Here is an 11,431-nt window from a genome sequence, read left to right on the forward strand (position 1 = left end):
CAGTGGAAACCATAAAGACTCCATTTCCCTGGAAACTGTTCATTAGTTTTAACAAGGCGTCATCCTCATTGATCTCGCTCTGAGCTACTACAGAAACCAGCATTCTATGAATATTTCTTTCTGAGCTTCCTCATTAGTCTTCCTCCAGCAGCTCAGGGAGCCAATCACTGCTCGTCCATAGGTTTGGAGTTGGACTGAGCAACTACAAATAATGCTTTCCTTCATTTTACAGGTGAATCGCCCTCACCCTGGTGATCATCCTCTTCTGATCATCTTTATGGTTGGTGGAGTGACAGTCTCTGAGGTCAAAATGGTGAAGGATCTGGTAGCAACATGCAAACCTGGTACCCAGGTAAAAACAGCTCGAAAGACACCGTTCCTATCTGAAAAAAGACTGAGAAAATTCATCAGATAGTGTTCCCTGTAGCACTGGTACTAAACCTGCATGAAGCCACAGCCACATGGATAGGAATGGTGTTAGGATTTTGCTGTGAAACATCTATAGACAACAAGTGTTCAGGCACCAAGGGTCTGGTTTTTACATGTTAGAGTCAGCAATAAAAGTTCAAACTCAGGTTGGAGGGTTCAGAGCAGACAGGCATTATTCTGAAGGAGCTTTCATCATGTCTCAAAAGATTCATTTCTTGGTATTCTTTATAAACAGAAACATTTGCTGTCCAAAAGGCTACAGGCTCCTTGGCATTGAATAGTGCAGCAATGCTCAGAAGAAGCCTGCCAAGGGCCTGGCTACCATCTAGTGACAGATCAGTGGTGATTCTGCAGACGAGTCAATTAGCATTGCAGAGAAGCAGGATAAATTAGCCTGGGTATAGCTGTACTCTTTCTGGGCTAGGCCAGGGATCTCTGATAGACACCCATCTGCTACATGCCTTAAGTAGCCTGAAGCAGATGGTGTGGAGAAAGCCCCAAGTCTCTGCAGCCCTTGGATGTGCTATTGGACTCCTGGAAGGAGGATGGCTCCTGTGGTGAAGCTTCAGTAGTGTCCATGTGCCTGGTCTTTGCCCCTTCCATTCTCTGGCAGCAGAACCTGGCTACAGCAGCTGTCATCTGAACGGAGTGGGGAGGAAGAGGAGGATGATGGATGGGCTCCAGCAGTGTCTGAGACGTTAAAAATCATTGTTAACTTTGGAGAAGGATGTACAAGAGCAATTGGGTATCTGCTGAGTAGTGCAGATACACAGGGTAATCTAAAAACTGCAGGGAAGTTCTGTGTAACCAGCTGCATCGTAAACATAAGTCTAGTTTCCAGGGTGTCTTGTAAACATCTTATTTTCAATTCCCGTGGAAGACAGTTTTGATTAGTGAGAAATCATTAGCAAAATGGAGCCAGCCAAAGACAGAGCAGCCCCTCAGTTTGAAATGTGTTTTCCACAGTTTAGTTGTTTTGCAAGGTGGTCTCAAACAGCATTTTGTAAAACGAAACGCCATTTTTAGCAATGTTTGGGGGGTTTTTTTTAATCTGATAACACATTTCTTCCCCATTAGCCTATTGTTAATCTCAAAATAGCAAATGAAATTCTTTATCCTCTTGGAGGGGGATTGAGTTGTGACACACTGATGGACAAGTTAATCCACACCCGAAATGTATTAATACACCCTGAAAGATAAGCAGAGGGTTAACACGTGAGTTGGCTGAGAACTATGCAGGGAGACTTTCCAGTGGCTTTCTACTGGGACTCGAGGCTTGACGGTGGTGACATGGGATCTGGTGTTGCTTTGCTTTGGCTTAACCCTGGCGGCAGGTCACCCTCTGAGGCAGATTCCTAAAGAATTTTAAGCTTTTACTGCAACTTGCCCTTTGTCCAAATGTGCTGTGTTAGAGGTGAAAGGACTTTGAGGGAGAGGCAGGAGTGGGAAGAGAAAGAAGAAAAGAAGCAGTTGTACAAGTCTCTCATATGAAAAAATTTATGAGTTTGTTGGATTTACCTGGATTTATGCACTATAGCTGTGAATATGTGCCACCTGTTTGGGATTATTCTCTTTTCAAAAAGCCAGGCATTTGTCTAACTCGAGCCAGCATTTAACAGAGCTTTTTTGTGGTGTTCAATGAGGGTCAGGCATCAGGGGAACACTGGTCTCCCAGGTCCCCTCCAGTCAAACAAAGCACTGACATTTATACTAATTATTGGCTCTTGGAGAAATGGAGTGTGGGTGCAAAAACAAAGAATTGACAAAAGTAACCAAAGAACTGACAGGACGCACTGATTACTTCAGCAGTTGTTTGGAATTGAGGCAAATGACATTTAAATGTGGAGTAGGAGACACATGTTTCCATCCGCAGAACTGCTCTGCATCTGAATGACGAATTTATTTCCCATGCAGAAGCACAAAGGAATACAGCATTTCCTACACATCATTTGTTTTTGCATGGTGGTGAATAGCTCCCCTAACCTAGTGAGAAGTATCCTACTATAAAGGGAAGAAATTACCTTTTTTTTCTACTTTAATCAGGGGACTGAAAAAGGGGAAAGAGCACAAGTGGATGTTTCACTTTCCCTCCTCCACATGCACAACCATCTATGTGGCTGTTGCTGGGACGTGCAGACAGATAAGCCCCTCCAGACGCACCATCAGACGTTTGCTGCATCCTTCCCTGCCCTCCGCTGCAGAGGAACTGCCCGTCGCAGCGCGGTGGGTCAGGATGGGAGCTCCGGGCTCCTGGCTGCCATCAGGAGGGGCAGCCCTTCAGGTGGAGAGACAGGCACACTGCGCTGAATAAGGAGGTCTTCAAAGGAGATACACTGTCCTGAAGAGACCTTCCTGGAGAAAAGGTGGACATTATTTCCCTGGGCAACTCCCCCCTTCTCTGTAAAAATGAAGGAACAAATATTCACATTTATCCCCCTCACTGAGCCCTCAGAGATATTGAGGGGAAAGGAGGGAAGTCCCACTGTATTTGACTGCATCCTTTCTCAGACATTAAATTTGGAGCTCTCAGTTTTCTCTCTGGGCTTGCTCTTAGTTGCACAAATTCCCTCAGGGTTCCGTGGTGGGACTCCCAAGTAGAAATTGCTTTTATCTGGCAGTGGCTATTGTTGATGTTTGGCTTGTACACCCAAAAAACTTCAATAATGTGTCTGCTCATGTTTTTCAGAATTAAATTGCTTGATAACACAATGGGCACATACTGTGCTGTAGTTTGATTCTCACGTAACGTAAGTAAGACAATGTCAGGCTTTGGCATCTGCAAATTACAGTTTTTCAGCCGTAGGAAGGAGAGGAGATAATCAGTGTCAGTTTGCCACAGATTGTGTGGGAGGACAAGGGAAGGGAGAAGTGAGGGGGAGACTATCATCAGTACAGAAGGGATCTGTAGTAACTTAACTCCAGATTCCTTTCATTATTTGAAGTGAAAAGATGAAAGAAAGAACAACAAAAAAAGTTGAAATGCAACAGTACCACACATTTAAGCCGTGCAATGAAGAGCACGAGGTACTGGAGGAAACACACACAGACGTACTCTGCTGTTGATGCGTGTGCTTCCTCGCCTCTGATTTGCACTGGAGAAGCAAATTCATGTTCAAGTGGGCTGGTAAGATAAATCTGCCTTCACACCCCTGCCTGCAGGCCTGACCCAAGAGACACTGCTGAACTTGGGGCTTGGTAAGAGCGGTGTCCTATGGCTTCGACCCTGAGTTAGCTCCATGTAGCAAGAGCGTATGCGCTCGCTCCTTGCTGGTAGCTCTGGCCCTCAGAGGAGCCTTCATGCCAGGCACCTGCATACTGGTTTTCACTTGAGAAAAACAAGATACCTACATCTAGCAGAGTGTCTATCATGTCCGTAGTGAGCAACAGGTTCATTCATCACACCCATCTTGGATTAAAAATTTGACCAAACAAAAGCGATAGCGTCTCGGCAGTGCCCCACGTTGAGCTTTGGTCCTGATGTGCAGAACAGCCTGTGCCTGGTCTGAAGAGACGTTTCTGAGCAGGGACTGTGGCTCCCCACGGCAGCACTTCAGTGGTGCTCGCCTCATCTCCAACTGAGAGGCAACAGCCATCAGTCAAAGCTGTGCTATAGGGGAGGAAACCCCTGCTTCATCAGCTGCTGCCGTGCAGTAAACACAGTGGCAGTCACAACAAATCACCGGGTAAGATGTGGGTAGAAATGAGTCAAAGCACACATTCATTAAGAGTACAATTCTACCAGTCATTATGCTCCTTAAAATGACTTAACTACAGTTATTAGCAAGCAGACAGTTTCACTGGGCCAGTTGTATTGCCCTGTCAGTAAACACCAGAAACACACAGCCTGTCTGGTGCTGAGTGAAGCAAACAGCTCATATCCATGGCTCATTAGTGCTCCATCCCCCTCAGTCCCCTTTATTTTGACTTGTTGTTTCTTGTCCCCCTTCTTTCAGGTACTTGTGCTCTCCTCTGCACTCCTGACACCGCATAGTGCTATTGAGTTGTTGTTTGCCACGGACCGTCTCCAGCCTGACACCAATATCTGACGGGGCAGGATCTGTGGAGAAGACGAGTGAGTGTCTCAGCTGGAAACATCAAATCCCTGGTCTGTCACTCTTCCCAACAGCCTTCAAAAAAATTACATGTCCCGTGCTGCAGTCAGGGCTCCAGCTGAAATGGGGTGAAGCAGCAGGGTTATCTGGCTGCATGGGGACATGTGCAGCTCACGGGCAACTCTCCAAAATGGTCCACTTGTCCAGTGACAACTCCCCCCTCCTTCACGGTAATACCATAGGGTGCTGAACCACACCAGCCCTGCTCTGCATGGCAAGAGTGATCACTTGTAATAATTCCCTAGAAAAGGGGCGGCTGAGGACGAGGTGATGCTGAATTTGCACTCCCTGAGCAGTACTTTCCTGATGGTTTCGCTGGGGTTGCTTCTGGTGGGAAATGCTGCTGAGGGAGTGAAAGGCTAGCAAAATCCACCCTCTCTGTCACGTTACCTTGCAAAACACATGTGCCTTATACAGCATTAACCGCCTCTGCTCATATTTGGTCCCTCAACCCAGAGGCGACGGAACGCAGCCCTGATTTAGCCGGCAGAGCACCTCCCGGTCGGGGGATGCTCTCCCAGCAGGACTGGTGGGGGCAGAGAGGCAGAGAGCCACCCCAGGGGCCGGGTTACGTGGCTGCCTCTCTCTCAGCTTCCCGGTTCCTGCTCTACTTTCTCCACCCACAGTCCCAGGAGAAAAGACTGTTTCTGATGGCACACTTCTCTGTTGGTTTACGCAGGAGGACATATGGGCTCTGATGGTTTGATAACCCTGGAAGAATCCTCCCCTCACATGGATTTAAAAAAGGAGAGAAAAAAAAAAAAAAAAAACAACAAAAAACCACGATTCTATTTTCAAGAGGCCGCAGCAACAGATTCTTTCTTGAGCTAGATTTCTGAACAGCATGAATAGTGAACAGCTTTTATTTTAAATTTATGACCATGAAAGAGCCGCTATCAAATTCAGTTATGTAATTTTTCCTTATAAAACTTTGATACAATCTGTGATGAAAAAGCAGCAGCCAGTAGAGATTGTGATTGCGTATAGCACCAAGAGTTCTGAATAGCAACATAAAATGGTGGAGCTCTAAAGCTGCATCCTCTTGCTTCATCCAAGGGATGCTAAGACTACAGCTTACACTGAGATAAGAATGCGAAATTATAAGTGACATTCACTCTATCATAGCATTCTTTATTATGCCAAAGGAAGGTATTAAATGGGAAGGAGCTTTTTAACCTTCGTTCACTAGCTAGCATAAGTTCTCTTAAATGTTTATAGTGGTCTTCAGAAAAGGGTGCATTTTGATTTAAATTGACTTTTGAGTGGCTAGAAGGAAACAATGGACCCATTATAAAGCATAGACAATACTGCTTCTGTGGAAGAGAGGTTTATAAGAATTACTATAGAATGGAACTTTGTGCTATAAAAATGAGAAATATTATGAGATTGCAATGTTAAAAGCTCATGAAACAGTTTGAACAGAGCAACTGGAAAGCAAATAGCCAGTCTCTTGGTTTCTTTTCTGTCCTTCTGAACTGCTTAATCTTAGAATATAGATGTTTTGTTAATTCTGTAATCAATAAAGCAATGTTCTTACAATGCCAAACCTCATCCCTCTTCTCCTTCTCTCCTAGTACGTATGGCTATGTACCAGGACTATATTCCTGTGACCCATTTTTATTTTGCATTATTTGACTCCCTCTGAGAACCTAAACCTTCTGTCCTGGGAGGAACCTAGAGAGGCTTTCACACAGCTGTGGCTATGGATACTGGGGCTCAGCCACCATCTCATGATTAGTAGCCAAAGAGATGAAAGATGGGCCTAAAAGCTGCTCCTCTTGTAGCCCAAGACCAGTGCAGTCCTTCCAGTGGCCCCAGTGTAATGGTTAGCTCCTTATCTGTAAGAAATAGCTGTAGTAGCTACACATATTCTGCACTTGGGGAAAAGGCCAGGGGGATGAGGAGTGTCCTGCTAGTTGCATGTGAGCAGGAAGAGCACAAGAGATGTTGCTTGGGCAGGTGCAGGACCACAGCAAGGAGTGTCCAAGCCCTCCGCATGTGACACTAAACTAAACTCAAAAGGTAGGAGAAAACACAAAGCCACCCTGGGCAGATGGGCTTACTGCTGTGTTAATAAGCTAAGCAGTGTTTGGTAATAAGCTGAGACTGGAAGGGCAAGCTCAGTTTTGTTTGCAAGTCCAGTCCTAAGTCACTTGGCCAGTAGCTCATGGTCAAAAAGATGATGATCAGTAGGACCTTGTCAGGCTTTCCCTGCACAAGGTATGAGCTGTGTGCAGACCAGGTGAGCCTGTGCCAGTCATCCTTGTCATAGCACAAACAGCCTCCTCAGGATGGCTCCCAGTAAAGCTACTTTAAACATGAATAAAATAGTCAACGACTTGTAATTTAATTTCTTCATTGTGATATAGCTCAATATATAAGGCTTCTTGATTTTGACCTACTTCACACCATTTCTTTCTCACTGGAGTTTTTCTGACAAGGGGAAATGAAGAATCTCATTTTAATTTGAAAGGTATCTGCCTTATTTGGTTCCTCTCCTAAAAGGAGTTCTTAAAAAGGAAGTTGTAAAGCAGTTGTGAGAGGTTCCCCCCTGTGGTTTATGCTAATAAAGCAATAGTATAGGCAGGAAAGGCTTTGTGACTGTTTCTGCAGTGTATGTTAACTACCTTGAGAAAACCATTACTTTGTCTCAACAGTTCACTGGTTATTGCCCATCATTTCTCACCCACAAAGAACACACAAGAAAACACTCAATTCAGAAATTTAATGTTGAACCAGGCAGTACGAATGAAAAGTCCACTCCCTATGAGGAGTAACTGTACACAAAATAAATAAGTTACAGTTTAAACAAAAGCACAACTGGCTTTTTAAAGTGCATGTGTATAAGGCCTTTTAGCCTGTGAACTCCATTGGCTCAATGTAATAAAAAAAATATATACATATAAAACTGCCAACTGTGTTTAAGGATGAAGAGGGACTGGCTCAGCTCTGAACAAACCACCAGCTTCATTGCCAGGAGCCAGCCATGCTTCTGTGCCTATTGCACACAGAGGTGCATCTTACAGTGGCAGCTATAAGGGACTATCACTCCAACTCCAGGCTTATTCCTCAAAACCTTCATGTTGGATCATTTAGTCTGGACAGGATTTTTTTTCAGACAGTAAAAAACCACAAGTTATTTGTAATTAGGTGTGTTCATACCCTGAAGACAATAGTTTCGCATACAAAGTCTGTTCAAGTTGTCAGTAATAACATAGCCAGTAAAAAAATAAAAGACCATTGTTTACAGTCTTGATACTCAGTCATGTCCACTTATTTTACACGTATTTTTACAGAACAATTTCATGTTTGCTTATTTGTTTTGAAATACATGGGAAATATACTGTTCTACTGTGCAATGAAATTAAACAGATACATCATGCTGCCCTTCATCCATGTGAAAACAATACTCAAGTGATTACATCTGAACAGTGAACTGCAGTTCAGGGTGTTTTCCTGCTCAAGTACAAGTTGAGTTACAGCTGAAAGATTGTTTCTGCACAAATGAAAGCCAAATCTGTCCGACTGGAGGAAAAGTAAACTTGTTTCATTTACTGGAAAGTTCCTTTTCCGAATTAGAATACTCGTTCTATAAGTCACATACTAGAACCATTTCAAGAGTTTGGGTTTTGTTTTGTTTTTTTTTTTTCCCTTTTCCAACCTGCCAGTGTTCCTTTTTTAAGCAACCACTTGTTTCTACAGCCATGCGAAAGGCTGCCCGAACCAGCCTGCTTACACAATGCCTTGGACTCTAGATGTGCCAGTGTTGAACGCTCCAGGTTTCAATCTCAAGCTGGAACTGAAGTGGGGAAGACCAATGGCTCTGCTGTCAAACAGAAGTGACAGTCCTCACTTTGGCAGACAAAGCTTGCTTGAACCTTCTCTTCAGATCCTGCATGTTGGGTGACTTTGGCCGTGGAATAAGAGAGGTTCTCCTCCTCTCAGGGGTGCTGGTTGTTTGCTGCTTACTGACTTCTTTACAGAGGAGATGGAAGGCATTGAAGACATCATTATAGTTTTCACTGACAGATACTTCGTAGAAAGTACAGCCCAGCATGTTGGCTAGCTGAAGTCCATGCTGAGGTTCCACCTCTTTGATATGCAAGAGATCAGCTTTGTTTGCAACGATGACAACAGGGACTGTGTTTCCTGGATGCAACTGTCGAACATGATGGTAAAGGTGACTGAGTAGTTCATAGCTCTTATAGTCTGTGATGGAGAAGACAATCACCAGGGCATCTGCCCAGCGAATGCATCTGTTCAACTGCTCATTACAATCCAGACTATGTTCATGGATCTGAAAAATGAACGGTCTCAAATTAGATGGCTGAAGTCATAAAAGATTAAAGGAACCTGTCTTTAAGAGTCTGTAAAGCCTAACAGCATTTTATAGTTTCGGACATAGATATTTGCATTTCACATTGTAAGTACAAACTTAATCTCAGCATGGTGAATAAATGCATATGTTGATTCAGCTGCAAAAAGCTGGAATTTAACACTGGAGTTTGGTATACTCAACTGGAAAATTGACCTGAGTAGTTCTGCATGCAAAGGAAGACTTTGTAGTTCCACAGAATGGGAAATTAACTGGCTAGACAGTAAGTCTGGGGAAGCAAAGATATGAGCTGGAAGCATTTAGACCTGGAGTGTTGCCCAGTTCAAAAAGGCAACAATCCAGCATTACTCAGGCCTATATATTCAAAACTTTAACTTGTGACACACTAATGAGCACAACCACAATATAGCAGACTTCACTTTCCATCATACACATTTATGAAGCCTGTTGGGCAGCAGCCATGACTTTTTTCTACATGTACCTTATTTGCACAGAATTGTTTTTAGTTTTGTGTCTAATGTTCCCAATATACAGGAAAAAGATCTTTCAGTAATTCAGCCACTCAGAAGTAATGGGCGTCCAATGTACAAATGATTCATCAAAACAGCGATTTGTTTACTTTTACGACCAGCGCAGTACAGGCACGCAATGTATCTGGCTTGACTGGTTGAAACACAAGTTACCACCTCGCCCACACAGAACACCAAACTCTGACATGGACAGCAAAATATTTTCTAGAAAGACCGTAACAAGATGCCACACACAGAGGGACACAAGTACACACAGATTTAGAGCTGCTTTGGCAAACTGCATGGCTGCATCCAGCTCACCTGGACTCCTGGAGTGTCTTGCACTTGAATAGCCAACATCTCTCCATCTATCTGGATGTGCCTGCTGTAGAGATTACCTGACAAGAACACCAACATGTTCACAAGTACACCCACCATTCTACACACAGATGCTGCTTCTGCTGCCCATTAGTTGTGTATGAAAAGTTCTCTCACTGTTTATGAAGCAAGGAACCAATGTTACAGACTTTTTATGTGTAACAACCCACAAATCTGTGATGTTATTAGAAGCCTGAGATTTAATCTTGCATTGACTAGTTTTGAAGCTTGGCATTTAATAATGTGCAACTTGGAACTTAACCGCTTCTTAAAGACTGTCTTAGCTTAGACGATGAAGGTAAGTGTGGAAAATAACCAGCTTTTATTACAGAAAAGCAGTCTACTTATTTAGTATTTCCACACTTCAGTGAAGCTATCTGCTGACTGGCCTGTAAGATCTGTTGGGTTTTAATTTGTTTGGTTTTTTCAAGTCATTTCCTCAACAGAGTTCTGTATATTTTACATTCACGTTAGTTAGAGTTCCCACTGGACTACAGTGAAGCAAGTACCTCACATCACCTCTTCATTTTCCCCATTAAGGTGGCACTGCCTAGATCATTTAGCTGCTGGCATTCAGTTTGCAAAGAACGATGCAATATTAGGTTTACAGAATGTTTTCTTGTTTTAGCTAAGAGACTTCTTCAAAGAGGGACATTTTCAGCATATGAAGCAAGTTTTGCCAGAGAACAGAGCTGCAGTAAAACACAGCACCAGCAAAGCTCTGATCAGGAGCTGCACATTGGCTGGGACTGGTCTGCACCTTCCCCAGGGCTGCCAGAGCCGCGCGGGGAACAAGTTTTCAGCGAGGTGTCAGCCCTGTGACACTTCGGGGGCTTTGGGTGGTAAAAGCACCTGGTAGATGCACCTACAGCCCCGGGTTGAAGCGCTGCCCCTTACCCGTGCGCACGGGCTCACGCTGGGCTTCCGCACTTCTCTCCAGGACTCGCCCGCCCCGCTCTCCAGCCGGGCAGCCCCGGGCGGCTCCAGGGGCCCCGCTCTCCCGCTCCCCACCGCTCTCACCCGGCGGCACCCACCCCCCGAGCCGGCTGCGGGCCGCCCGACCCCCGAGCCCGGCGGGAGCAAAGCCGCCCCGCCGCTCGCCTACCTGCGTTCCTCTCGTAGTCGCCGATGAACCGCCGGGTGAGGAACCGCACCACCAGCGCTGCGGGCAGGCACAGACAGCAACCGTTAGCCGCGCTCCGCCGCCCCGCCCCGACCCCACCGCCGCCCCCCTCACCTGTCTTGCCCACGCCGCTGCCCCCCACCACCGCGATCTTGACGAGGCGGGGCCGGGCGGCGGCAGCGGCGGGACAGGCGTCCCCGCCGGGCGCGCACTCGGCGATGGTGCACATGCTCTGCGTCAGGCGCATCGCCGCTCCGCCGCCCGCCCGCGCCCGCCGCGCCGCGGCCGCTCCCCCGCCGCTTTTCTCGCCCCCGCCTCCGCCCCGAGCCCCGCCCCCGCCCCCGGAGACCACTCAGCGCGCCCGGCCGCCGCCAAGCCCCGCCCCAAGCCCCGCCCCCGCTCCCGGAGACCACTCAGCGCGCCCGGCCGCCGCCAAGCCCCGCCCCAAGCCCCGCCCCGTCGGGCAGAGCCGGGCGGCTGCGCGGGGCGCCGGGGCGCGGCGGGGGCGAGCGGCCGAGTGAAGGGCGGCGGGACCCGGGCGGAG

The 11,431-nt window shown here is 46.4% G+C and overlaps 2 protein-coding genes across 2 annotated transcripts in view; one reads left to right on the plus strand and one right to left on the minus strand.

Moving 5' to 3' along the window:
• Positions 1-6,440, plus strand: part of SCFD2 (sec1 family domain containing 2) — a 198,491-nt gene extending 192,051 nt beyond the window's left edge. Inside the window, exons 8-10 of the mRNA XM_065633853.1 lie at positions 233-352; positions 4,383-4,501; positions 5,221-6,440. Coding sequence (XP_065489925.1) covers positions 233-352; positions 4,383-4,475 — 213 coding nt within the window. The 3' untranslated portion in view covers positions 4,476-4,501; positions 5,221-6,440. The remainder of the gene's footprint in view (positions 1-232; positions 353-4,382; positions 4,502-5,220) is intronic.
• Positions 6,441-8,167: 1,727 nt separating this feature from the next.
• RASL11B (RAS like family 11 member B) lies at positions 8,168-11,152 on the minus strand. Its single transcript, XM_065633757.1, has 4 exons — positions 11,002-11,152; positions 10,870-10,926; positions 9,708-9,784; positions 8,168-8,838 (listed from the first exon to the last, which is right to left on the minus strand). Exons 1-4 carry the CDS (start codon positions 11,132-11,134, stop codon positions 8,371-8,373), a joined length of 735 nt encoding a protein of 244 aa, XP_065489829.1. The 5' UTR covers positions 11,135-11,152; the 3' UTR covers positions 8,168-8,370.
• Between the last annotated feature and the right edge of the window lie 279 nt (positions 11,153-11,431).

This window comes from Caloenas nicobarica, chromosome 4, assembly GCF_036013445.1.
Source record: "Caloenas nicobarica isolate bCalNic1 chromosome 4, bCalNic1.hap1, whole genome shotgun sequence".
Taxonomy (NCBI): Eukaryota; Metazoa; Chordata; class Aves; order Columbiformes; family Columbidae; genus Caloenas; species Caloenas nicobarica.